Source organism: Drosophila yakuba, chromosome 2R (genome assembly GCF_016746365.2).
Source record: "Drosophila yakuba strain Tai18E2 chromosome 2R, Prin_Dyak_Tai18E2_2.1, whole genome shotgun sequence".
Lineage (NCBI taxonomy): Eukaryota > Metazoa > Arthropoda > Insecta > Diptera > Drosophilidae > Drosophila > Drosophila yakuba.
This window is the reverse complement of record NC_052528.2, coordinates 18,431,296-18,457,368: the sequence shown is the minus strand read 5'-3', so window position 1 is coordinate 18,457,368 and position 26,073 is coordinate 18,431,296. Positions and strand designations below refer to the sequence as shown.

At 45.4% G+C, this 26,073-nt stretch overlaps 4 protein-coding genes across 53 annotated transcripts; 2 read left to right on the top strand and 2 right to left on the bottom strand.

The window, feature by feature from the left end:
- The first annotated feature begins 4,254 nt into the window (after positions 1 to 4,254).
- LOC6531271 (ras-GEF domain-containing family member 1B-B) lies at positions 4,255 to 7,296 on the top strand. The gene is made up of 6 exons (XM_002092044.3): positions 4,255 to 4,437; positions 4,605 to 5,555; positions 5,611 to 6,348; positions 6,409 to 6,552; positions 6,614 to 6,819; positions 6,882 to 7,296. Exons 2-6 carry the CDS (start codon positions 4,626 to 4,628, stop codon positions 7,129 to 7,131), a joined length of 2,268 nt encoding a protein of 755 aa, XP_002092080.2. The 5' UTR covers positions 4,255 to 4,437; positions 4,605 to 4,625; the 3' UTR covers positions 7,132 to 7,296.
- Positions 7,297 to 8,268, bottom strand: LOC6531270 (anaphase-promoting complex subunit 10). Its single transcript, XM_002092043.4, has 2 exons — positions 8,031 to 8,268; positions 7,297 to 7,961 (listed from the first exon to the last, which is right to left on the bottom strand). The coding sequence occupies exons 1-2, from the start codon at positions 8,167 to 8,169 to the stop codon at positions 7,513 to 7,515; spliced, it is 588 nt and encodes a 195-aa protein (XP_002092079.1). The 5' UTR covers positions 8,170 to 8,268; the 3' UTR covers positions 7,297 to 7,512.
- A 69-nt stretch (positions 8,269 to 8,337) lies between these two features.
- Positions 8,338 to 9,084, top strand: LOC6531269 (U3 small nucleolar ribonucleoprotein protein IMP3). The gene is made up of 3 exons (XM_002092042.4): positions 8,338 to 8,474; positions 8,537 to 8,748; positions 8,809 to 9,084. The coding sequence occupies exons 1-3, from the start codon at positions 8,338 to 8,340 to the stop codon at positions 9,003 to 9,005; spliced, it is 546 nt and encodes a 181-aa protein (XP_002092078.1). The 3' UTR covers positions 9,006 to 9,084.
- Positions 9,085 to 10,334: 1,250 nt separating this feature from the next.
- Positions 10,335 to 26,067, bottom strand: LOC6531268 (patronin). Of its 50 annotated transcripts, none has more exons than XM_015195725.2 (24): positions 25,915 to 26,067; positions 25,046 to 25,283; positions 22,074 to 22,385; positions 21,917 to 22,005; positions 21,722 to 21,857; positions 21,415 to 21,665; positions 21,251 to 21,351; positions 20,181 to 20,333; positions 19,232 to 19,336; positions 18,751 to 18,984; positions 18,433 to 18,495; positions 17,947 to 18,229; positions 17,501 to 17,873; positions 17,332 to 17,433; positions 16,953 to 17,099; positions 14,795 to 16,501; positions 14,440 to 14,676; positions 14,180 to 14,378; positions 13,911 to 13,985; positions 13,587 to 13,658; positions 12,936 to 13,043; positions 11,800 to 12,000; positions 10,713 to 10,995; positions 10,335 to 10,646 (listed from the first exon to the last, which is right to left on the bottom strand). In XM_015195725.2, the coding sequence occupies exons 2-24, from the start codon at positions 25,073 to 25,075 to the stop codon at positions 10,502 to 10,504; spliced, it is 5,406 nt and encodes a 1,801-aa protein (XP_015051211.1). In that variant the 5' UTR covers positions 25,076 to 25,283; positions 25,915 to 26,067; the 3' UTR covers positions 10,335 to 10,501. The 50 variants fall into 50 exon arrangements, with proteins under 50 accessions (XP_015051211.1, XP_015051202.1, XP_015051213.1 ...); XM_015195716.3 differs by having other exon boundaries at positions 11,926 to 12,000; XM_015195727.2 differs by having other exon boundaries at positions 11,800 to 11,994.
- Between the last annotated feature and the right edge of the window lie 6 nt (positions 26,068 to 26,073).

The following is a 26,073-nucleotide window of genomic DNA, read 5'->3' as shown; positions in this document are numbered from 1 at the left end:
GCTGTTGGCCAAACTGTGGATGCTGTCCCCCTTTCCGGAGATTCTGCGCACTGCGTGCTCCTCTAAAAAAAACTGGGAACACATTGGGTTCAAAACAAAACACTTGAATAACAATCACTACGCTGGCACTTTTCAGGAAGCGATTTCTGAAAACTCACTTTCCATATTTTAGAATACAATTATAAAGTAGATATTTATAGAGATGTTCGCTGGCTACCAGCAGCCGATTACATATTCACAAAGGCATACTTGTGCACATTAATATGAAATAAAGGACATAGTGGGAAAGTCCTTGTGGCGGCGCCACAATGGATTTAAAATGTTAAGCCGCCTGTCGGCAAGCGTGAAAAGTCAACTCTTAAAAATGAAATATTGTTTAGCGCACGAGGGCAAATTGCGGTGCGGTTAAGCCCACTTTCACTGGCCCCAAACCTGCAAGACCCCAAAACCCCCCAAGCCCCCAACACCCCCCACCCCCACTATGAGGCCTCGGTTTTCGGTAGTGCCGCGCCTTAACCCATGTTTTTGTGTGTGTCCGGCCGTGCGCAATTGTACGATTAGCCTAATGAGGTGTACAGGGCTCGGAGTCCTGATTGATGGTCCTGATTATTCAGCCTGACGGGGTTATCCCTCAACCCCTTATTCCCACATCCCTGAACCCCCAAACCGCCGACACACCCACTCAAACATTTCTATCTGTCCGATGGAAAAGCCAAAATGCATTTTTAAGCCCAGAATGTCGCCTGTGGCGCTGCATGTGTAAAATTACCGAATTCCAAATGCATTTCGGTGCATTAGGCAGGTGGGGCACTGGAATTTGCATATTTGCAACGAGTTTTCACCTCCGCCGCCGGCAGACCGTCAAATATGAGCACTGTGATATGGGATATACACATAGGTGATTGCCATTACGGCTGCAGCAGGAGCTAGTTGCTATTGCTATTGCTTTTGCTTTTGCTGCAGGGTTCCATTAGCCGAAATATTATAACAGACTTGCACGTTGCGGGGGCGAATATGTATGGCTTTCGGAGTGCCAGCCGTCAAAACGCTGTGAGAACATATCGATGCACTTTGTGGTGTTATGTCCTCCTCCCTTCCCCTCGAAATGCCACATTTCATATTCCCATACTCGAAGCGCCAATTTAACATGCCATAAATTATGCAATCAAATGCTGCCGAATATAAAGGTCAGCTCGAAAGTTTCGAGTTTTGTTTACGATTTCCGTTCTCCAACGAACTTCTACACTTTGGCCTTCAGTCGTCTGCCTCCGCTGCCGAACTGTCCGTCCAACGGGGCGGATGTGTGATATTTTATACATTACTCTTTCAACCTCTATGACGGCTTGTTGCATGCAGCGAATGGCTGTGCAGAAGGAAGGAATCAGCAGCGACAACACTTCTTGGTGACACATTCATAATCCAGCTTTCTACACGAAAACATCATAAAATATGAACAAACACTTCCGAGACACTGACAAGAAGTTTTAATTGCTTTTCCGCATGCAACTACCACTTCTCTCTTGGGGTGTGTGTGTGTCTGTGTGTGTGTAATGTTGCACAGCTTCCTCGACTTTCGATCGGATTGCTTTACCCCGCTTGTTGCTGCCTTGCAGCTACAATATATTTATTGCAAACACATATACTCGTTGTATGGCCGCCGCACCTTTCATCTTGGTGCACGTGCAGCTTTTACGCAGACGATTAGAAGACTACGTCTTGGTTTTGATGAATCCACTTCATGCATAACTGAGCCGTGCGGTGCGACAGGAAGCGGAAGCCCTAAAGTTGACAATAGTTGGTAGCTGTCGCACTTGCCGCACCCCGCACCCCGAAGCCCGGAGCCCTTCATCCAAACAGCCCATCTGCTCACACTCGAATCAAATATTTATACCTTAATCAGGTGGCTGCGCCTCGAGGCAAGATGGAGTTAGTGGCAAAACTTTATTGTCAACTTGATAACTTTGCCACAAAATTTGCTGTTAATTACTCGTGTGCGCCGGGTTCTTCTCCCAAAAACTTTTGCACCAAAAACTAACCAGCGTGGGGCTTTAAGGATTATTTGTGGTTCAGATTCAGCGTTTTAATGGCATAATTTTTCATTCAGTGGCAAAGTTTGCCAGCATCCACGGGGAGAATTGGCTCGTTAACACGGCCATAAAAAATTGAATCCAGTTCTGCACTTGACATTTACGAAGCTCCTGCTTGGTCTTGTCTAGAGTTACATCTCGAAAAAAGGGGAACCCCCTGCCCACACATTCGCAGTCAACCCCCAAGTCTAAATAGATATACAGTGCGCCAGGGAGCATGTCGTAATCATTTGCACCAGTTGTCTTATCGCCTGAAAGATGGTCGAGCGCAAAGCTTTTTGTACTCGGTCTTAGATGGCAAACCCCACGTCCGCCGCCACCTACAGTGCATTCCGAAATTGTCGGACATTTGTACGCAAATAAATGCTGGCAAAAGGTAATCTCATAAGCTGACATAGATAAACAGTAGTGTGGATGGCAAACAGCTTCTATTTGACAACTGAATACGGTGGACTAGGGGAATCTATTAAAGTCTCCAGTGAGATATACCTGAAATCGAACGACTTACGGCCATGTCGCGCACTGTTGGCCGACCAGCAGCACATTGTTGACTTGCCGTAAAAACACCAGATGGAATGCACGTGAAAACATCAAGAGCGATGCAATTTCGCAAATTGTCTTCAACTGTGCGAATGCATTTCATTCCATTTCTGCTGCGGCAGCCATTGCTGCTTAGCCAGCATACAACCCACTCCCACTCGGCCTCCTCCTCCTAATCCTCCTCCTCCTACGCCTGTTTAAGATGGAAGGCCCACCCATGACGGATGGCAAAGGATGCTGTGCCGGATGAAAACTGTGCCGCAGAATTCATACAGTTATGCAGGACAAGTTATGCAGCACTGGGGCCGTGCGAAAATTAGTCGCTTTATGTGCAGGTTGAGGTCAGCAATTAACGCTCAGAAACCGGAGCACGATGTACCGGGCAAAGGAATTTCCGCCAGAAGTGCAAGACGACGCAGAAATGTGCCATCTTCAAGTGCTCTAGAGGATGTGGCCCGGCGGGGTAGGTCAAAGCTATTCTTGTTTTACTGCCGGAATACGTACAATGTACGGCTAGCATATATATGAACTTACCCACCCGCAATTAGGCTCGGACTGACTAGCTGCCTTGGCCAAAAGTAATTTTGCCCAAATGTTCTTATTGGCATAAAATATATGGCATTAAGACAAACTAACACAAAAACTAAAGCAAGGGCCGTCCCCATAACCGGGAAACTTGGTTAATTGCATTAGGCGCTAGGGTATTCCATTACCGACCTTCAGCCGGGCACATCTGCTCCAGCTGTGGGGGTTCCTTTGGGGAAAAGTTGATGGGCAGTGAAGGAGTTCGCCTGCTCATGTGCATACCAAACTTTCCACTTTAAGACCGTTTAACCGAGTCAAAAAGTTTACTTTTCTCTGAAAACTCAATCGAGCCTTTAACACCGCGCGATAACTTACTTTTAAAGAAGTTAAATTTAGTTCGATCAAAGGTAATTATTCAGCCAATAACAAAATACAGCCTATATATATATATATATATATTTATTAAACATGGTCATGTTCATACATTCTAGTTTCACTTGCATTTTTAATCATTACGAGTTGTTAATCTGTTAATACTTTACATAAGTACATAATTAATCAACAGACACCCAATTCAAATAAGAAAACTTTTTTTTTTTTAACTGATTGGGGATCCCCCAAGGACAGACACACCTTCTGCAAGACCGGCAGCCAAACCATTTGATGCTATTAGTCGGCTATGGATCGGAGAACGGACAGGATTACTGGATCGTCAAGAACTCGTGGAACGACACCTGGAGTGAACAGATCTACTTTCTCCTGTCTCGCAGCCAACACTACTGTTTTATTGGTCGAGGTGTGTTCCTATCCTGTGGTTTAAGCAGGGAATCCGAAATTTGTGCAAAAATATGCTGTGATCTTTGTAATGTAGACTTGGAGTTGGTTGTGTACATTTCTTAAATAAAAGTTTAGATATTCGGGTAAAACTAAAAAGAATAACAAATAATTTGGGAAACCAAATATTCGTATAGTAACGGAAAATTCGATTGACTTTAAAACCGGATAAGAGCGTTGCCAGATGTCGATATTTAGAGCAAGTAAAGTTAATCGATGTTCGCCTGCATTTCTCCACAGGGGGTATCGATTATTGCCAAATTTGTGTAAACATCGATTGTATCGCTGTACCGAGACAACAATAATAGAAATAAATTAAGTCAATTGGCGAATTAAACTGTATTAGGCGCGGCACAACGGCGGAACTTTGATGAGCAGCAGGCGGGAAATGCCGTGACGAAAGGCGGCAGTGCGTCCGATGGAAGGCCACCGCGCAACAGTGTTCCTGCAGGTGTGTCTGCTCCGGAAGCGATGTTCTGATCAGAAGAGACCAGCCCACTTTTGGGAAAGTGGGCGTTGTCACCAGAGCGAACCGCACGAAACTAAAGTCCCGGCCACCTGTCTTTCTCCCACTGTGTGTGTGCTAATCGAGGTTTCCCCTTGCCCCTTCCTTTCCAGAAATGTACGCGATAGTGGTGCATGTGCATTGCGACTAATCCAAAGAGTCCCCCTGTGGTCATAACGCATTTAACAACCAACGCAGCCAAAAAAGCACGTTTCTCCAGAGATCCCCGTGTGTCTGCACCTTCCCCCATCCCAGATAACCCCGCCCCAAGCATGGACGAAGATATCCTGAACGCTGTGGAGTCCATGTTCGGCAAGGACGTCAAGATCGTCGATTGTGAGACCTCTTCGTCGCTGCAGCAGGAGGAGGTGCTGCTGGTCAACGGAGTACCGGTCAAGCTGGATGGCCTGCCGGCGGATGATGCCAGTGCCATTAAGGCAGCTTTGCTGGAAGGGCAGATGCCCTCGGTTGAGCACCTGAATCAGCTGCTTTTCCGCGCCGGATTGGCTCAACAGCCCATTGAGGTAGAGACCTCGTTGACCGTCAAGTCCTCGCTGACCACCACGGAGGAGGTGTTAGTCTCGCGCAACGGACAGATCCTAGACGAACGCACGGTTGAGACCAAGGAGAACTTTAACCACCAGTCGCATCAGAAAGAGATCTGGCATCCTGTCAAGCAGCAGTCGGCCTTGGCTCGTGCCACTCCCGAGAATGCCCTCAAATACCGAACCACTTCGAATTCCACGTTCGCTTCGCAGGCCACTGACTCGGACGAGCGTCCAGCTGATCCCTTGGGCCGGCAGCTGAACCAAACCTTCTCGAATGCTTCCCTTATGTCCAGCAGCTCGGCTATTACTGGATCGGATCAGGTCATCGGATCCGTGTCATCCACTACCATTGGGGACAAGAGCTCGAATATAAGCAGCTGCGACTCTGGGCACGATGGCCTCTTCCATAGCGTGTCGATGAGTGCGCCTTGGTCACATCCACGTGACACTTTAACCGACTCCGTGTACTGCGACATTCCCAGCTCTGCAGATGAGTCGGATGCAATTTCTATTCTAGTAAGTTTAATAGGATTTGCTAGTCACCGATTAACTAATAATTTGCCTACACTAGAACACCAACTTGATGATCACAGAGCCATTCGATTGCCAAACTGCGCCAGTTTACGCCAAAGACATACCCAAGAAGGGCAACCTAGATTCAGTAGTCAGCCTGCTTATCAATAACAACGATAAGGATGTACGATTTGCCTTTTTGGCCTCTTCCCGTTTGTTTTCACCACCACATCAGCTGCTTTCCAAAATCATTGCCAAGACTCATGAAGAGGGGGAAAACGTGTTACGACTTTTAAAGGAATGGCTTGACACCTGTCCCGGCGACTTTAACCATGAACTGATGATACAGGAGCTGGAGAAGAAGCGTAATGTAAAAGAATTGGCAGCTTTTTTGGATGACATTCCGCAAACTTTGGCGCAAAAAGCCGGAAAAGGACGAAGTCAAGTAAATAACCTGCTAACCAAGCAATCGTCGGCCAGCTCGTTAGGACGTCAGAGCAGTATTCAGTCGCTGAAACGTTTTGCCGCCAATGTCTACAGAACAGACAATGTGCTCAACAACTGCAGCAATGTCTTCGAGTTGGCTCACCAACTTTATGCCATCGAGTACGCTTATCTGTCACAAATACGCCTGGAGGAATTTGTGGAAGTGCTAGAAAAGGATGGGCTGAAATCCTGCATAAGCCAAACCAAGGCAGGTACCTTGGGTTCGAATTACAACACCCAGGTGACAATCGACAGCTATGTGCAGTGGTTCAACCAACTGAGCTACTTGACTGCAACGGAAATATTAAAGGTCAGGACTGAAAAACTCAAAGGTTAATGAAATAAGAAACATATATTTTTTCACCCATAGTTGGGCAAAAAGTCACAGAGAGCACAAATGATTGACTTTTGGGTGGAAACGGCTCTGGAATGCTTTAACACGGGCAACTTCAACAGCTTGATGGCCATTCTAACAGCATTAAACCTAACTGCCGTAGCTCGCCTGAAGAAAACGGTGGGTATTCATGAGTAAAACGCAAGCAGTTTGATTTGACTATTATTATTATTGTTTGTAGTGGGCCAAAGTGCAGACGACGAAGTTCGAGGGTTTGGAGCATCAAATGGACCCCAGCTCGAACTTTCTTAACTACCGATCCACCATGAAAGCAGCTGTTTGGCGTTCGGAAAGAGAAATGGCCAACGAAATTGAGCGTGCCATTATCCCATTCTTCTCGCTGTTTCTCAAAGATTTGCATGCCATTAACGAGAGCCATGAAACGAAGTGAGTTTGCGTTGCATAAATGACCCATCTTAGAAATTAAACAAATCCAAATCCGTTTGCAGATTGGACAACGGAAACATCAACTTTGAGAAGTGCCTTCATTTGGGCACCCAGCTGCGGAACTTTGGCAAATGGCAGCAGCAGGTCTGTCCCTACGGACAGTTGGCCAGTGTGATGTCCTACCTGTTGAAAGCGGAGGTGCTGAGCGATGATCTGTTAATGAAGGCCTCCTACGAGTGCGAGTCACCCGAAAACGACGACGAGAGGGATCACTACAAGACGCTGAAGGCTGCGAAGAAATCGAACACATAATCACCAATCATTAACGACAATCCTCGGGATAGTGCAACATAATACACAACAAAAACACAAACAAAGCGATGCAATAATTCTCGCACATTTTCGTTGGCGTTCCAATTTCACATTTTGCATTTGTATCGCGATAAAACAGTAACAATAATAACTCTTACACTTCCATTGTGTTTGTTAATTTGTACTTAAGCTTAGAAGACGGTATATATTTATTTGCAATCGAATTATATATACAAGTGACGGGCATTTAATTAGAAACACCAAAAATATGCATACAATTACTAAAGTAATGTTTTAAATGTTGTATTTTAGCAATTATATACCCCGAATAATACATAAAAATAAAAGAATTCGATAAATCCAAAGTATTCCCGATATTCCCTAACGAATGGTGGCGAACTTCTGAAAGTCGACCGTGCCAAACTTGCCAAACAGCTCCAGGGGATAATGTTTTCCCTCGACAGGCGCATGGATGCGGATCTGGCGCATGTGGGTGTCCCTGCCATTCTGGTGGTTCGAGATCACTGCAATCTGCAGCATGAAGGTGCGAATGGACTTGACGTTCCCATCCTTAATGGGTATCTGCACCCAGCCAGTGGGCTCGGTGAGGTCCATCACTTGTAGCTCCTGCAGATCGTTGAAGTTCGTTCCAGATCGTATGGAGATCCTTGAGGGCGTGTAACTCTCGTCCAGCTTGTAATCCGTGTATATGTAAATCTGGCTGATGTTGGTGCGCTTGTGGAATTGTATGTTGACCAGGTGGGGCAGTTGACCGTCCGACTGCCAATAGGTATCCATGATGTTATCTCGCAGACGCTCTACTCCAAATCCTGAAAGCCAAAGAAAGTTATAAAATTTGCAGTTTTTACGTTGTTACGTTGTTACGCCAAAAAATTTACCCGGCTTGCAAGAGGAGAGGCTCCAAACAGCTTGTGCGCCCACTTCCCGCACAAAACCCAGGCGCTCCTCGGCCAGGGGATCCTCTTCGCTGCTTGGCAGAGGGTTTGCGGTTATATCCTCATCCATTGAAGCTGCCATAGCAGCAAATACGATTTTAATAAACTGTCCTTAAATTTTATTAAACAAAAGCCGCTTGAAGACGCACAACTCAGCTGTTTGCTTTGTTGGAGCTCTGGTCACACTGCGCAGCCCATGTGCGAGCATTTCGTAAACAAAAAATTGAATTGCAAAATTAAGTAAATAAAAATGGTTCGTAAACTCAAATTTCACGAGCAGAAGCTGCTCAAGAAGGTGGATTTCATAACCTGGAAGGTGGACAACAGCGGCAAGGAAAACAAAATCCTGAGACGCTTTCACATTCAGAAAAGAGAGGACTACACCAAGTAAGAGAATACTAGGAAACTAAAACGCTCACATAATTAAATCCTTAAATTTATTTATTCAGGTACAACAAGTTGTCCAGGGAGATAAGGGAACTGGCGGAGAGGATAGCCAAGCTGGATGCTTCAGAACCGTTCAAGACGGAGGCCACAACCATGCTCCTAAACAAGCTGCACGCCATGGGAGTTTCCAACGATCAGCTAACTTTGGAAACGGCGGCGAAGATATCCGCCAGTCATTTTTGCCGACGTCGTCTACCCGTGATCATGGTGAAACGTGAGTGCCATTCCTGATTACCACTTGAATTCCATGTAATAAAACCTATTCCCCTGGCAGTGCGCATGTCGGAGCACCTGAAAGCGGCCACAGACCTCATAGAGCACGGACATGTGCGGGTGGGTCCGGAAATGATTAAGGATCCCGCTTTTCTGGTCTCCAGAAACCTCGAGGACTTCGTCACCTGGGTGGATGGCTCCAAGATCAAGGAGCATGTACTCCGCTACAATGACATGCGGGACGACTTCCAAATGTAGAGACTACCATTAAAATAACCAGTAGAGTAGTAACTAAAGCGTAACTTTCAATAAAACCAACTAAGACTTTGTTAAATAATCATGTTCAATAACTTTATTACATTTTATATAATAATGTTTAGATCTCATTAATATTCATTATTAAGGAGCGAATTGCGCCAAGGGCACAACTACGCCGACGCGCACATACATATACATATTTATTTTAACCTGATCCCCCGAATTGCCGATCTGCTCGGAATCATTTTATAATGGCGGTTCACAGTTGGATTATGCTCTATTAGTTTTTACCCTCACTTCGCTATCTAAAGTCAATCGTGTTGAAATACCTTGCGGATGTTAAAAGTAATATCAGTTTTGGAAACAAGTGAGAGCCAGGGGATTTACACAATAAATTATAAGATAGCAGCGTGGATTGATCGGTCGCTTTATTTATAAAACGGGATGAGTGTGGTTAAGGACTAAGGTGCAGGCAGGTGCATCGAACAGTTGAGCGGTCTAAAAGGTGACTACTGAACAAAGTTAAAAGTAAGATCGATGGCAGTTACACGAGTCAATTTAAGCCAGTATCAGCATTGGAGGCAAATGCATTCGAAATGGTTCTGGTGGTTAGAAGTGCAATACAATTTGTGGAGATTTTAGAGTCTGACTGCTCGTCGTGCAATTGACTTGGCAAAAAGAAATCTAAAAGAACAATGGATTTCCGTTTCAGCAGTCAAAAGTCTTTCTGTTTGTATAGATATACATAATTTTAAGTATTAGTTGTATTATTATTCCTTTTTAAATACGCATAAAAAGTAAATATTAATTAGTGTTAAAATAAATAGCTAGTGGCATTAAAATTAGTTTCGACTTTGGCTGCGGCCCATACACGATTTCATTTCCGCCTGCCCAAGGCCAAGAAAAAGTTTTACATGAATAACTTCATAACAATATAAAACAAATTAATAAAAAGGATTTTCTACATTTGTTCCTCATCATAGTACAGCGGAGCTTACTGTTTGCAAACAAAAAATACATTCATTCAAAATTCCATTACATTCTTTTGGCTTTCGAGTGTGCTCTGCTCTGTGTTCTTTCTACCTGCTATATGTTCCTCGTTTACATTTGAATGCTTCTCCTACTGTTTCAGGCATGCGTGGACAATAAATTCTTAGGCTGGATATATGCATTTATATTCAAAATAAATATTCAATCGCATTGTATTAATCACTACAATATTTTTCGTAAATTCCGATTTGTTGTTTGTGAAACATGTGCAAATAGTATTTAGCCGTATATGCCCCGATGAACACCAAAACCCCGCGACCTATAGAAAAACATTGGGTATATGTTTTGTTATGTTTCCATAGATGTCTTAATGCGCAATCTTGTAGAATAGTGTTGCTACGACCAAAACCGCGCCAAGCGCCCGTTGGCCCAACCGCTCCACTGCTGCCTCCTTCTTTCTTGCATCCGAATCGATGCCATTCAAAATACCATACTCAGACCGCCGCTTAGATTACAAGCGCCATGTCTTTTTTGCTGGGCAACTGCACCCGCTTGCCCTGCCACAGGGAGTTGTGTATTGTGAAGGCGTCGATGGTCACTGTCAGATGCTTGGTGTGCACTTGCGAGAAGCACTTGCCTCCTGAGTTATATCTGCAGGGATGGGGATACAATTCGTTTGAGAAATCTCAGAATATAGGGAAATAGTAATTCACTCACTTGAAGAACTTGTCGAACATGACTTCTTCGACTTGACTAGGCCCAGTACCATACAGCTTGGTCACCTGGTCCGTTTCCGGCTGGTAGCTGTAGAGGGCGCGGAACTGGCAGCCAGCATCGCGGAAGAGTACCAGGAAGTGCTTCGCCTCCGAGCGCGCTATCTTCTCCAGCACTTTCTGTTTGGCCTCGCGGTTGACAACGCCGGGAAAAACACAGTATTCAACGGCATTCAGGATAATTCCACGATTCGATTTGGCCGCTGGTTGCTTATAAAGTTTAGGACCTGTGGATGCAGTTCGGACCAAGTTAGCAGAGTGGATAACACATTCGGATATTTTCGGATGTCTCCTTCTACTTTTTGGTGGTAATGTCAAGCTTCTAGATTCTAGATCGTAAAATCTTCTAGTCAATTTATCAAAATGCAGGATACGTGCAAGATTTAATGCAAACGCATGTTAAGCTACGGGATCCAATTTTTAGATACTAGGGAGTAGTAATCAAAATCATAAAGACAATTCTTAAATAAAAACATTCTGACAAAAAATAACAAAAACATAAAGCCTGGCTTAAGCTGCGTAACTTATAAGCAAATACAAGTTAACAGTGCTTGCAATTTTGTTTTTAGTATTTCAAAGTGAAGCTGGTTAATCTTGTAACTCTTGCGGTGTTCTTATATCACTAAGAACACATATCTGGGTTTCATTTGAACATCGAAAGTCGTGGATTTGACGACGTTTGGGAAGGTAACAGGTGGACGAACGAAGAATCGGATTCTACAGACTGTCGCAGCCCTCTAGAACTTGTATATCTATGTAGAACTCATATGTATGTCGAATAAATAAGGTGCATTCTGCACAGAGTATGCCAATTCGTAATGAATGAACAAACCGATAAAATAACAAAATTCTGAAATTATAATGAGGCGTTCCAACTTAGGTAGTACAGATGCAGGTGAGGCAGATGACCAATGGTGTATGGATTGGTGGAATGTGATTAGATAACTTAGGGTTGATTTGATTTTTGTATTGGTATGGCTTGTATGATTTGGTTTCTGATTGTTTTGAAGACGAGAGAGAGAGATACAAACCCGAATATTCCATGTTCAAATTCGGAGTTAAAGAGAAATCGCTGGATCCATCATCAAATCCGCGACGTTTCGATATCAAACCTGGCGGCAATGAGCCCGGTCCGGAGGGAGATGGCATATGCCTACCTGAAGCGCCCATTCCCATTCCAGGCGACGGAGCACGCCTCGGCGGAGTGGCGCGTCCCAGTCCCGAATCTGTGTCTAACCGGCAAGCAAGAGAGCAGGGTGGAATCCGTGTCAGTCGAGGCATTCAGCGGGCGGTCACATGCACAATACAGATTGGATCAGAACGGGATCACACAGGTCCATGCAGGTGAAACCAGTCGATGGATGCGTTATTGTTAGTCACCAGTCACGGGGATGGAGTTCGATGGCGAGTTCGATGAGTTCGTTTAATTCGGTTAATATTTGATTGTATTGTTGTTGGTTAATTTCAAGATTCGTTTTTAGACAAGTTTGAGTTGAAAGAAAGAGGAATAAAAGAAGAGAATGTGTGCACAAAATTTAGTTAAGCAATTTCGTAGATCTCTTAATAGCTAGTTGATCATGATCTGGATTAAAATCGAAAAATGTACTGATTAGTGTTGGCGGTGCAGATGTTTGTATGAGTGTATTTCTTTGTGCTAGTGTATCCCAAATCTCACAAGTAAAGTAAGCAAATTCGATCGGTTGACAGTATGCCGGCACCAAGTTGCGCATATAAAGCTGTAGAAACCAAACCCAGACCCCGCAAATCATCTGACGAACACAAGAAAGCTTGAGAGGGGACCAGACCACCACCACCATCACCACCGCATCATGGTAAGGAACGTGGAAAACCGAATCATTCCAGTGAAAGGTTACAAACTAAAATCGTAAAGCAGCAAAGAATAGTATATTCAAATATGTACATAGAAATGAATAACGGAGTACAAAAGGGGAATGTGAAAATGGCTTATCACCACCAAAGATACCATAACCAAAGCACAATCACAGGATTAACCAAAAGATACCACTAGAAATAACCAAAACAACTTCAATAGAAAGAAAGTAGCAGACAGATAATTACTTAATAGGATAGAGAGTAGAGTATTGGGGTAACAGAGAAAGGTAACAGGCAGGCAGCTTGATTGTTGCTGCTGTGGAACGCTTCTTACCGCACAGATTCATTAGCGAATTGGACTTTCGGCCCCGGAAATTAAGCGTGCTGCCCTTAGCGACGGAGATACGCGACAGAGTGCGGCCCCTTTCTACGCCGGCTGGCTCTGAAATCAGGTGGAGTCAGGTCACGAAAGACGCGAGCCGAGTGCATCAGTATACAGGTGGAACACATGATTCTTATTCATTCGCAATTCGTTAACACAAATGAATGGGTGGCATAAAATGAGGTACAAATATCGTAAATCAAACTTATCGCCCGAAACCCGGAACCCCCGCAAACCACCAAAAACCAAAAATTCATTTTCAAAATAGTAGCCCCATAAACCAGATAAATAAAACTAATAAAAATATCTGATATGTGTATATCCTCAACCGCGCCTCAGTTCCACTTTTCAGCTCAGGTGCAATCTTTTTGGCAGTGCATTGGATTAGTTGAGGTTGTATGCAGTTTGCTGTTAGCCATAAATCAGTACTTGAACCAAAATCAAAACGTGTTAGTTAAAGACAAACCATAAAAAACTGTAAGCGCTGGAGCGTTTCAACGTTCGTTTTCTTAAAATTTCTTAGCGTGTTCGAATGCGAATTTGTGAAATTAAACAGAGGGAAACAAAAAAGAGAACTAAGTGGGCGTGTTATCCATCACCAACCTCTGGAAGTTTTGTACGATCCCCGTCGTCCAATCGGAGTTGAACTTGTACTGGGATAATCATCGGGTGACTCTGTTTAAACGAGATTAGTTGTTATGGCTTATCAAATAGGTTTTCAAAATACCATAGTTAATTAGAAAACTTAGAGCTACATTTAGATAGAGGTGCAATTCAAGTAGTTAGATTCTAAGACCCATTTATCGGAAAGTGACCAGATACCAAATCAACTTAAAGTGTAACTAAACATGCTTAACTTAGATCAAACTACAAAAGATGAAATATAAAACAATGCAATGACATTAAAATAACAAAAACATAAATTACCTTTTACAGTGAGGGAGTCTTGCGAGCCCCTGTAGTAATCTCTTTTCATTGAATTTGAGCTTAGTTGACCGTAGCCTGTTAAGTTCAAATTCAAAACGAAACGAAAAGTTAACAAATTAGCAGAGAAATAAATCGAATATAGGTATAGCTGAACAACACAAAATAAATCAACAAAATATAGAACTTTCGGCGCGCCGAAATTTCTAAGTGTCTGGAATCGATTATTGCGACGTGCTTGTTTCGCTTTTTTGCCCCGATAAATGGCTCACCAGTTAGATTCGAGCTTGAGCCTTTTTTGCCCCGACTAGAGATACTTGAAGCCTCGCTGATGTCCACGCTGGCATCGTCCACGTGAATTGTCTTCGGTCTGGGACGCGTGGTACGCTGCTGCCTCAGCCGCGGGGTCGTTGAGGTGGATGAATGGGATTGCAGCTTCACGTGCAGATCGGGCCGATCCAGGGTTTTACCCTATAAATTAAACAAAGTATAAGTTTACGCTGTGTATTTTTCAAGTACAGCTCTTTTGTACCTCTCGCTCGGCCTCTTCAATGGCTTTCTTGAGTCTGTGCTGCTCCAAAATGGCCGCTCGCCGTGCCATTTGCTCCTCCTTCTTGCGCGATCGTTCCTCTTCCTTCTCGCGCTCCTTTTCTCGCTTCTGAGAAGCCTCAATCTCTTTGCGCGCCTTGGCCTCCTCCTGTTGCTGGCGACGTTGCAAAGACAGCAGCATGATTTTCTCCTTGCGCCGCTCCATCTCATCTACAGATTCCTGCAGGAATATAAACGTATTCGCTTAATATGAAAAGAACTTATTGTGCTTTAGATCCCCCTGGCTATTTGATGGCTTAAACGACTTTTAACCGACAAGACCCAGTTAGCGCTCTTACCGGATCCAAATTGGTGGAATCTGCTCCGATGACCAGCGCCTTGTTCTTGGCCGCCTCTGCATTGTTGCTGCTCTGTTGGAGTCGCGTGGGCGACATTGGTTGCTGCGTCTGCTGCGGTGACTGATTGCTGACATCGTCCAAGTGGCGACGTTCGTTACTAGTTGGTGACATTGCTCCAGAAACGGCAAGCTGACGCAGTTGGATGGGCGGCTCATCCGTGTACTTGTTGTACGTGGCATTTCCGGGAGATTTGACACTATTGGAGTTGTTTAGGCCATGGATGCTGTGCCTGGTCACCGGTTTGCTGTTGACATCATCATTTCCAAATCCAATATTGTTGTTGTTGTGCAGATGACTAAGCGATTCACGTTTCAGAGTCGCCTGATTATCGACGCTGTCCCTACTGCCCGGTGGAGACTCCTTTTTGGGCGATCGCTTGGCGCGCAGAGGTGGCTTGGGTCGTTTGGGCTGCTCATCGTCGAAGGAGATGTAGAAACCCTTCTCGGGCGGCTGGTCCTCAGCACCGGGAGCTGCTGCCATGGCTCGGGGATCCTGGAAGCTGTTGGCTTGGATGGAGGGACGGGATGGCGAGGGTATGCGATAGGTGAGATTGCCGCTGGTGATATTCAGCTTGTTGGAGATCATCTCCCCGCTGTCATAATCCTCCGAGCTGCTGCCTCGTCCGCTGTGGCCCTGCAACCGCTGTTGCTGCTGAAGTTGCTGTTGGTGTTGCTGCTGCTGCTGGTGCACAAAGTCGGTGATGTGCGTCGACTGCATTGATTCGATGATGTTCCGCTCCAGCTCATCAACATCCTCCTCGTCACCGATAAAGCAAATACTCTGCGGTGCCATCATGTCCTCTTGCTGCATTGGCATGCCCATGGGCATTCCCATGTTTTGTGGTGCCTTGGGCGAGCGATTGTCTCGCAAATTGGTCAGCGATTGCTGGCGCTGCACGCCATTGGATCCACTAACCTGACGTTGGCCATGCTGTGGCGAGGCCTGTACCTGAAACAGGTGCTGTAGCTCACCACCACCACCACCACCGCCACCGCCTCCACCGTTTTGGTGCAGCATAAAGCTGCCGGGACTGGGAGCTCCCGCACTTGAGGGCGGCCTGTTCATCCAGGTCTGTTTCTGCTTCTGGTGCTGCTGCGTCTGCCAGGCATTCACATCCACCAGGGAAGGCTGGATCTGTTGCTGTTGCTCATAAGCGGCGGCTGCTGCGGAGTGGGCCCAAGTCCTACGCTGCGGATGCGGATGAGCTTGTGGCTGCGGCGATGACTCATGCAGGTAGAAGTGGTTGGTGGGCTGCCCGTAATCATCGTACACCACGCTGCTTCGATACTGTGGAGCTCCGCCGTATGGTGAGTGGTTACTGTGGTTGTACGCCGCCCCGTTGTCGCTGTAGATGCTCTGCGGCTGTTGCGTCTGCTGCGGCATGTAGTGCGCGGGCTGCGGCGGCGACATATACTGCCCGTGCTCGTTGACGTACTGCATTGGTTGTGGCATGGGCATGGGCTGCTGCTGCTGATGGTGGAGCTGCTGCTGGTAGGGATCGCGACTGGGCGGACGGGAGCTGTATGCGCTGACTGGGGCGTTGTAGGCCTGCGGAATATGGGGCGATGAACCAAAGCTTTGCTGCATGGGTCTCTGCTGCTGGTAATGATGATCAGCCAGGTGCTGCTGCGACCCATAGGTCTGCTGCTGTGGATGCGCGGTTAGTGAGGATAACGTGTGGGCAGGTGGCGAGTTGCAGATTTCAAGAGTTGCGTGTTGCATGTTGCGGGGAAACAAAACAAATTTGGAACGAGATCAAAGAACGATTTGTTAGTTGATAAACGTGCATTATTGGGATTCACTTGCCACCAGTTAACAAATAACACTTTTTCAATTTTGGGACAAAACGGGTTAGTGATTACTGCTTTTCAACTATCATGATTCTAAAAAATTGTTTAATGACCATTAAACAAAGATCGTGAGCCAATATATTCGCTTATTAAAATTTTAACTAGATTTTAGCAGTAATCACTAAACTCTTCTCAAAATTCCCAGCCAATAAACAAAATAAAACAGTAAGCATTCCACATCCTTCGTTAATTTGGACAGCTGCTGCAAAGTGCTTGAGGTCGGACGGTGTTATGGGCGGATGGATTACCTGGTTCAGCATGTTGGCTATCTGCTGAGCCTGCATGAGCTGTTGGGCTTGGAGGTGCTGTGCCTGCATTTGGCTTTGCTGGGTGGCCAGGCGGTGGATATCCTGCTGGATATCCTGCAGGTTCATGTTCATGATGGCGATACTTTGCTGCTTGTTCCACGTCCCGGCGATTAAGTGGTAAGTTAATGTGAGTTGGTTGGTTAATGGGCGTGTTTTGAGTTGTGTATTTGTTGCGTGTAAGTATATGTGGATGTAGAAGCAGGCACAGACACAAAATGGGGGTAAAAGAGAGACACAGGCGTTAGACATAAATTTTCTGGCACTCGGATTGTAATGGTTAGACGGGGAGGAAGAGTGGAAGAAGTCTTGTCACACCCACCTGGTACTTGTCCAAGTCCACGGGATCCATATCCGGCGTGCGCTTTGATTCGTTGCTCATTGTCTCCCACTTCATTACGTCCGGACACGACTCCAAATCCTCCTGCGAATACATCGAAATAAGCTTTCAGATCACTTGTCAAGCTCTAGACTAGTGACTCAACGCCTACCTTCTCCTGGTGGCGCAGCAAAGCCATCTCGATCTTGCGCTTGTCCTGCTCAATGCGCCGCCGCTTTTCCTCCAGTTTCATTCGTATGGTGGACAACTTGCTGGCATTCTCCAGCGAGCGCATGTCGTCGTCTCCCACATCCAACTGCCAGGCAGCGGGACTTGCTGGCATGCTGCTCGTCGAGGATTTGCGAACGGGCGTGCTCTCCGGATCGTAAGCACTGGTGGAGCGGGTATCGTTGTATGCATCTGGTGTCATGCCGCTGTTGCTGCTGTAGTCTTTGTCGCTGGAATGTTGCTTGTGCCTAGCCACCGGCAACGGGCTGCCCGCATTCGAAAGATTGTGCGACGACACCGTGGGCACATTGTCGACACTGTTGATAAGGTTAAATGGAAAAATGTAATCAAGCACGGTTTATAAATAAAAGCAAACTCTCAATGACTCACCTGACTTGCCGGCGCATCGAATACTTTTCCGTTTCGCGATCCTGCTTCTCAGAGCCGGAATCCGTATCGTAGCTCAACTGCAACGTGCCCCTAGCATCGGCAATCGAAGAGCGAACGGCCACAGCGGGTTCAACTGGATAACTGCCCACACTGGTGTTGGACAACTTGCGTTCCCTGTCACGTTCGTATCGCCCCAGCGTGTTCAGCTGATCCTGGGAGCCACCAAAGTTCTCGATAGTCAGCTGGGAGTCCTCGCTGGAAGAGTTCCTGCGCGAGCGACGACCTGAAAGTTCACAAGAGCGTTAGTAAGTTGGCACTGAAAGTTTGTCACAACAACAATGAGATCGGGATCGAGAGCTTGAAGGACATGTAATAAAGCTAAAATTAACCATAACACGAACTAAATTGCATTCAACGTAACGCACAAATGGATAACTACGTTTGATACAACGATTCTGGGTCAGCAGTGACAGAGTTGGCTCATACCTGCAAAGCTTGGCCGGCGGCTCTGTTCCCAGTTACTTGGTCGACCCGCAGCGACAAAATCGCCTATACGATTCGATTCGAGAGCAAAACAAATCAGAAGTAAATGAAAAGAAGATAAAACAAATTAAATAATAATAATAAATGAAATCAAATTAGTGACTTGTATGCAGCAGAAACGAAAATCATTTCAAAGTGCACTTTAACTGGAGTTCGGTTCATGTAATTAACCAGTTCCCACATGACAGAGCTAATAGCACGTTCGACCGCCACATACAAGTCGGCTAAGAAAATAAGAAATCAACTGCAAGCTTGGCAAACCTCTCTCGTCCGCCTTCGACTCAACATTGGTCTTTTCTTTAGCCTGGCGCAAGCGAGCCGGAACCAAGGGCTCCTGCTGCTGGATTTGGAGCTGCGACTGGGATGGGTGCTGCTGCAGTGGCTGCTGCTGGTATTGCTGCTGATGCTGTTGATGTTGCTGCTGATGGAGCTGCTGCTGCTGCGAGTGCATGGAGGCGAGTGTGGTGATGCCACGCGACTTGTGCACCACGAAGGCTGCAGGTTGATGGCGGGGAGCGGCGGCGTTGTGGTTGTTTTAGTTGGTTGGTGGTTAAGCGTGTGTGGGTCGGTGGGTGGTGAAAAGAAAAGTTACAAAATTTAAATTCAATCAGAAATCAATAAAACATTGAGTTTCAGTGTCTGTGTGCAAATGAAGAGCAAACAGAAACGTACTCAAATTAATGGAAATAATAGGTAGTGAAATAATTAAGAAATAATTAAGTAACAATAATAAATAATTTACCTTCGGCATGATTAGCGTCAAAATTATTTGACTGAACCGTCTGGTATTCGTTGGGCGGGGTTGATCTTCGATTTAAGCCGCCGCCAAATGAATTCGAGTGCGGAACTAAATAATATACGAAAATTCACAGAAACAGAAAAAAGACAGAAAAAAAGAAAACGTAAATAAATAAAATCAATTTGTTCAGCTTGCGAGGTAAATGAACTTGAATATTTCGGTTGGTTATTCATTGACTCGTTGCATCGGAAGCGGGCAAAAGCAAACACACAATTCGAAAGCAGAAACAAGGTGAATCGCAGTCCGTGGATGGGTGCCAAGTAAGCTGAGATGTACCCCATGAACCGGGCAATTATGCCCAGGGGAGTCTTGTCGCTTTAAAGCCTAATACTTTCACTTTTATGAAGATGCATTTTAGATACACAATATATATATAATATCTATGAGTTTTGTCGGTATTTACATATGTCCCATGTGTTCCAATTCTCCCTTGATTTCTTGCCCCGATTTCCATGTCAAATAGGTCAAGTCATTTTTGGTCATGGTGCTTGGAGAATTAAGATGGCAGAATGCATAGTCTAGGTACAAACATTTCTACTGATCGATCTGATGAGTGGTGGTGCACTTACGAGCTCGACGCACATTGCAAAGCATCTGTGCAACTGTGCGACATTGCTTGGTACTTAGACTATATTAAACTTGTGATTATTATCAAACATCTGCATGTCATGTAAATATTATTCGATTTCGTTGGCTTAGCACCAAGAAATAATCAATTAGACAAACAAACGAACAAACAAACAAACTGAATGCTGAATGTGAGCAGAACAAGCAAATAGAAAACAAACAAATGGAAATGGAAACACATTCATGAACAAACGAAGGAGGATAATCGAGATTCGGGAAATTGGGGTACACAGAAAATGCTCGCATAGAAAATTTGAAGAAAAACCTTGGAACGGTGGTCGGTTCTGAGGCGAGCCTACGGGCGGCTGGTCGAGATCGCTGCGCAGATCGGGAATGGGTGTGACGGGCTGCACTGTGAGGCCCCGTCGATGGCAGATCCCGTGCTCATTGGCGCCCATAGTGCGCCGGGCGATGACATCTGGATATCGTCGACACACGGGATTGGAGAGTGGATCAATCGAGAAGAACATGGCACGTTGTACGTTGAGTGTGGTTTTTCATTTGGTAAGTGTGTGTGCGTGTAAAAGTATTTGGTGTGTGTGTGGTAAGGGGCCCAAATTATTGGTGGATTTATTGCGGTTACGAGTGGCAAGAGGAAGCGTTTTGCACATAAACAAAGAAAGAGATTCAAGTACAGAGTTGGTTTATTTGATTTGGCTTATTTTTGAAATGTGGAGATTTTCACTACTTTGGGTGGGATTGGGTGATTGCTATGTTGATGAAAATTACATATGATTTCATGTCGATTTCCTGGAGGACTCGGTGATTTACAAACGAAAATAACCACAGGAGTTATACAGTAACGTAAATAAGATTTGCCTAGACTTCTGCGGTTTAACTAACCAATCTTCTCCTAAAAGGTGCTTCGCGGTTGATCTTAAACGGAGACTTATTTGCGGCGCAATCAAGGCAATCTGTGAGCTGTGAAGCGCTCTAAATACTTAAAAAGCTCTCTGTGACTAAGTGATGGATGCTTTAACTTTTCGCTGACTAGTATTATTTGAGTCACTCAGCTATCCAGTTGAATGCAATTCGTAAAAGGCTTTTATACATTTGTATACTGGTACTATGACTTATTACTCTCTTGTTGTTAACCAATTCATTGTAATAAAACCAAGAATAATATTTAAAGCAAATTAAAGAAAAAACGAAGACAAAACGAAATGCAAAACAAGAATACTTCGGATACACTTGGACAACAATACATGCCCCGGACTGATATTCGAACACAGGCAGGCCAATCTTTTGGAGGTGAGATCAGGGTATTGGCGGATAGATGCGATGCGGTGCAGAGTTTTGGGAATGGATACTTGACAAGTGGAAAATTTCACTTACCCTGACCATCCATGCCGGGGTAACAAACACATTTTGCCGGGTGTATCTCAAACAGATTGAACAAATCCGTCAGCAACACTACCAGATTCAGTTTCATGGATCTGAAATAAAGCGATATTACATTATTAAAATATTTGCCCTTAATAGGGAAACTTAGTAGCTACCCGCGCATGTAGGTCACATCCTCGGGCGTCATATGCATCACTGTATAGGGCAGATGCTTCTGCGAGAAATTGCAGACCAGCAGGATGTTGTGAATCGAGTCCTCGACGGCGGGCAGATAGTTGATCCGCACACTCGTCCACGGCACCACCTTTGGGCAGTAGTACGAGATGAGCAGCGCCAAGCAGATTCCATCGCACAGATCCTGGAAGTCCCTTACAGGTGGTATATCCGGGGTCTGCAGACGAGAACCCTGTGGTTTTTTAATTGATAAATAACGCGGTGTGGGTAAGGGAAGTGGCAACTTACATTATCGTCGGGCAGTCCTGCGTCCACCTCCTTGATAATGCGCTTCTTCAGAGCGGCGCAAGCATGTGAAATCCAGCCCAGCAGAGCTTGCTCGTAGGACTGGCCAGTGGGCGCCTGATAGTTGTTGCCAGATATTCTGCATTGTTAAAGGAAATATTAAATGGACATTATTTGAATATCAATCAGCGCCCTTACCTTCGTATGGCCGCCATTACGCGGTCACCCGATGATATTTCCTTCGCATACAAAACCATCAGCGATTCTATCACAGACATGTGGGCGTTCTGAAAGCGTTAAAACCGAACAATAAATTAGTGAGTTACCATAAAGATGGAAGTTTAGATCTACTCACAATTCGCAGCGGATTTGTTTGAATTAATACCGTTTCGGTAATGGGCATGTCCGCGGATTCGGCCACGGGAACTCCCTTGCGCGCTAGCGTCTGTATTATTGACCAGTGGTTCATGCTTTGGTAGTTGGGATCTGAGTACAGATTGGCCAGCGTCTGGCAGTAGAGCGTGGCATTGCCCAGCTCCACGATGATCTGCGGCTTGAGGCGCTCCTGATTCTCATGGTCGCGGTAGAAGGGCTCCTTCAGGTTGTCCGGCACGCGATTGTTGAACGCTTTCGAAAGCAGCCATTTGACGGAAGCACGTTGACGAGCCTGCGATGAAGCGATGGGAAAGAGAGTGTGTGTGTGAGTGCATCAGTAGAGATTGCGATAATGTGAGAACATTCTGTGCAGCAAGTGGTGGCACCCAACCCATTCCCATTCCCATTCCCGTTCCACGTCCAAGGCCAAGCTAAGCCTGCGTAATAAATGCACTATAACTGCATCCTCTGCGGCTTGAATGACGGGCCTTTTCTTGGCAATTAACTAGCGCACTCTGAAGTGCTTTTGTATTTGTATCCACGCCTGTTGCTGCTGCATCTGCCAGTATTTGTATCTGTGCGCGAATGAAGCCATGCGTACAATCTTCAATATGAGTTCGATAAACTCGCTCGTGTTTGGCTTGGCGTGCGCCGTCAGCCGGCAGCCGCCTTCCTTTGTTTTTTCCCCCCCAAACTCTTTTGGATTTTGGGGCCAGGCAGGGAGTGGCTGGGTAGTGAAGGGGTTGCTGGTCGGATGGTCACTCAGCATGAAAGACTCCACAAGCGGGGCAGTCGCACAGCACAGCACAACACAGCCTGCCTTCTTTGCCGCTCCGTTTTTAGAATCATCTCGAGTGCTGCCATGTTTTGCCAGCCAACCACCCATTTCTTGTTGCACTCATAATCACAATTCTGCTCTATTCCGAATGGCCTCTTCTTGGTCTAATTGAAACTGGGGGAAAGGCAATCAAAATAGATTCTCAAGAGGGACACTGTCGCTGTTGCAGATGCGGAAATTGGTTCTTTATCGTTTAAATCCAATGCAAAATATGTTCCAACCAGAAGGGTCTCGTATCAAAGAGTTTTTAAACATGTCTGTCTGATTAGAAGTAGGGTTTTATCTACATTTTGTAGACCCCCTTTTAATGTTAGAGGGATTACAATGAATAAGAAAGTAAACAGAAAACAGCAGGCATAGGTTGGAGATAATTTTCAGCAGAAGATAAGGTAAAACTAAGAGAGGTAAGTTCATCAATCCATTAACTCATTTTTATTTCGGCATGCCTTTCGTATTTGCTGCAATAATTTGTCTTCTAGACCGTCTGTATTATTGGCTTTCATTCCATAATTTTCAAACGGGTTTCTTACAAAATCGTTGCATGAAGTCATCAATAACTGTGTCAGAGAATCTGATCGAAGTGGTTCGATTCTTTTGTATACCCAAAAGTAGTCGAAAAGAATGTGCTCTTGGGCGGTTTTCGGATTAAATACTTGTTACAAAATGCCATAAATAATTCAAACTGGATGAGGAGGAAAAGCGCACTGGCGGGGAAAACAATATTGGCGTAGGTCGTAGACCGACCAGCTATGCGAATTGGTCAACAGGTGGAGGGAAAACCTGTTTGCCCAGCGAAGCGCTTTCCACCAAATGCAAGAAGCTGTCCGCAACATAATTTGAATGGCCAACGAGACGGAAAAACTCTGGCTGCACTTTGCATTGACTCGCGGGGAAAAATGTCTAAAACTCAAATTTCAAAAGACCGTGCAAGTAATTCGAAGAAAAACAATAAATGAGTGCTGCTTTGCACGCCCACTATGAACAAACGAACGATGGATGGATGGCATATTTGTATTCAAGCATCCAGATACACACGAAAAAACATTAGCTTATTTAACGAGAATTATGTTGCTGAAGGAGTAATAGTTCAAAAGCTGCTGTTGATGAACTAGTGTTTGCTGAGATAATTATTCTATTTAAGAAAAAATTACATGATGAATATGATGATTTATTGCTGTTTAATTTAGAGAGGTTTTTGCTCTGTGCGCAAACATTCCCAGCACATGTTTGTCATAAAGTTTCAGTTGCTGTTGAATTTTTTCAAATGTCACAAATTGGAATTGGCGCGGCTTTATGGTTTCATTATCTAGCCGAACGTTGCTTGTTTTTGGCATTCCAGAGAATGGGCAGCGATATCTGCGGCTAAATATAACAAAGAGTGCTGATGAAGGAAAGCGGGCAAGAAGTGAGTGCTCCGCTTAAGTCAGCGACTCGATGTTTAAATGTTTGAATGTTTGGATGTTTGAATGGGGCTTAGCAATGGGTTCGGCGGGCTGTTTGCTCTTGCTGGCCAAGAACGAGACTCCGGCGCGACTTTCTAGGGAGTTGTCTAGGGGAAAAGTCGGTGTGCACGCAAGGCCCCAAACCGCCGAGCAAAGTGTTAGCGTTTCTCCCTTTGCGCCTGACATTCGCATGCGTAAGCCGTTTTTTCTTTTTTCATTTTTATTTGTTTTTTTTTCTTTTCATATTTAGCGATTAGGTCATGCAACAGCGGCCAGCTCAAAGCGAGAAGAACGATAACAAATGCCTAATCGTTGGGGTAAAGCGTATTTTCCGGCTTTGATTTTCCTGCTGCAGTTTTATGAATGGAAGCTGGCTGCTGGCTACTAGCTTTGCTTTATTTTCCGATCAGCACACCCCACACAACTACCGGTTGTAGTTGTTTGCATTGGCCATCGAAACCAGTCGATTGTTAAGTAGGTGTCGGTCGCATACTAAGCGCTAAGTTGCCGAGCGGCATTACCTCAGCGCACCATTTTGGCCAAGAGAGTAGGTGTTTAGGCCCGCTTCGCCTCCGTTGGAATGTTAATGAGTGCTTTTTGTTTTTAACTCAATTATGAGTCTGTTTTATGCTTTACACTTATGGATTCGGGAAGCCTTCTGGCTGCGCTTACCTGTCGTATTTCCTGTGTTTCGACATCCATGCTGACGGATTTTCCTGCGACGGACTTCGGCTCTCCGACGCCCGCCACTTCACTTTCCGCACTTTTTGCACTTTTTGCACTATTCGCACTCTTTGTTTGACCACAACACACCGCTTTTCCTTTTTACTTGTCTCTTCTGCGTGCAAGCAAGTGCGTGTGTGTGTGTGGCGTGGAGTTTTCCTCAGCTTAGGTGATTTTCACTTGGAGCCTAAGCACAAGAAAATACAAAAACACGATTGGCACTTTGTCAAACCACTTGGAAATCGAAAAAAATAACTAATTGCGCACACGCATTGCCAGCGATTTTTTCGGGGGGGCGGGGCAGGGGAAAAGCTTAAAAGGCAGGCGGACAGCCGAAAGAAAATGTGAATCATTCACGGAGCGCGACGGTGGGTGGTGGGCGGGGGCGGGGCTGCAGTGCGACAATAACAGAGAACACTTTACAGTTGCCTGTTCGCTTTTCTCGAGATGCTGCTGCATCAGCTGTTGCGATTTGCTCGCCTGGCCAAGCCATTAACGCACTTTTCAAACCATCGCAGTGTGCAACCGCCCATCCATGGTATAATTAATGTTTTCCCAATCTGTTTTAAGCTAGCAAGTTTCCGATTTTCTTTGGGGAACCGCCGACTTAAGTAAATGAAAACATTTTCCTTCGCCTCGCACTGTTGTTGTCCGCTGCCCGCTGTTTGCCTCTCTGTCGCTCCCGCTGCGCTGGCAATGCTGCTGCGCGACACTGTTAGTGTGGTACTGCTCGCACACACAGCGAACGAGTGGTGACCGAAAAAGCTGTGTATGTGCGCGCGGGTGTGTGTGCGAGAGTGAGTATGGGGCCTACGCACATTTGGGATGTTTTTCGCACTGATTTGCCGCACCGACGACTTTCGCATGCATTTCACACGGTTTTCGCTCGTCCCCGCTGCATTTTTCAACAGCTTTAATACTACAAATTGGGCTTATATTGAGGAAATCACGGACACCGATCTGCTCTAAAATCTTAC

What these genes read in the sequence shown, in the direction of transcription:
- LOC6531271 (XM_002092044.3), top strand. Translation starts at nt 4,626, where the DNA reads ATGTGCATTGCGACTAATCCAAAGAGTCCCCCTGTGGTCATAACGCAT. An exon ending in CTGCAACGGAAATATTAAAG is followed by an intron (nt 6,349 to 6,408) that starts GTCAGGACTGAA and finishes TTTCACCCATAG; the next exon opens with TTGGGCAAAAAGTCACAGAG. An exon ending in TAGCTCGCCTGAAGAAAACG is followed by an intron (nt 6,553 to 6,613) that starts GTGGGTATTCAT and finishes TATTGTTTGTAG; the next exon opens with TGGGCCAAAGTGCAGACGAC.
- LOC6531270 (XM_002092043.4), bottom strand. Translation starts at nt 8,169, where the DNA reads ATGGCAGCTTCAATGGATGAGGATATAACCGCAAACCCTCTGCCAAGC. An exon ending in CCTCTCCTCTTGCAAGCCGG is followed by an intron (nt 7,962 to 8,030) that starts GTAAATTTTTTG and finishes TTTGGCTTTCAG; the next exon opens with GATTTGGAGTAGAGCGTCTG.
- LOC6531269 (XM_002092042.4), top strand. Translation starts at nt 8,338, where the DNA reads ATGGTTCGTAAACTCAAATTTCACGAGCAGAAGCTGCTCAAGAAGGTG. An exon ending in AAAAGAGAGGACTACACCAA is followed by an intron (nt 8,475 to 8,536) that starts GTAAGAGAATAC and finishes TTATTTATTCAG; the next exon opens with GTACAACAAGTTGTCCAGGG. An exon ending in ACCCGTGATCATGGTGAAAC is followed by an intron (nt 8,749 to 8,808) that starts GTGAGTGCCATT and finishes TTCCCCTGGCAG; the next exon opens with TGCGCATGTCGGAGCACCTG.
- LOC6531268 (XM_015195725.2), bottom strand. Translation starts at nt 25,075, where the DNA reads ATGGATGTCGAAACACAGGAAATACGACAG. An exon ending in AAACAAATCCGCTGCGAATT is followed by an intron (nt 22,006 to 22,073) that starts GTGAGTAGATCT and finishes TAACGCTTTCAG; the next exon opens with AACGCCCACATGTCTGTGAT. An exon ending in AGACTCCCTCACTGTAAAAG is followed by an intron (nt 13,659 to 13,910) that starts GTAATTTATGTT and finishes TCGTTTAAACAG; the next exon opens with AGTCACCCGATGATTATCCC.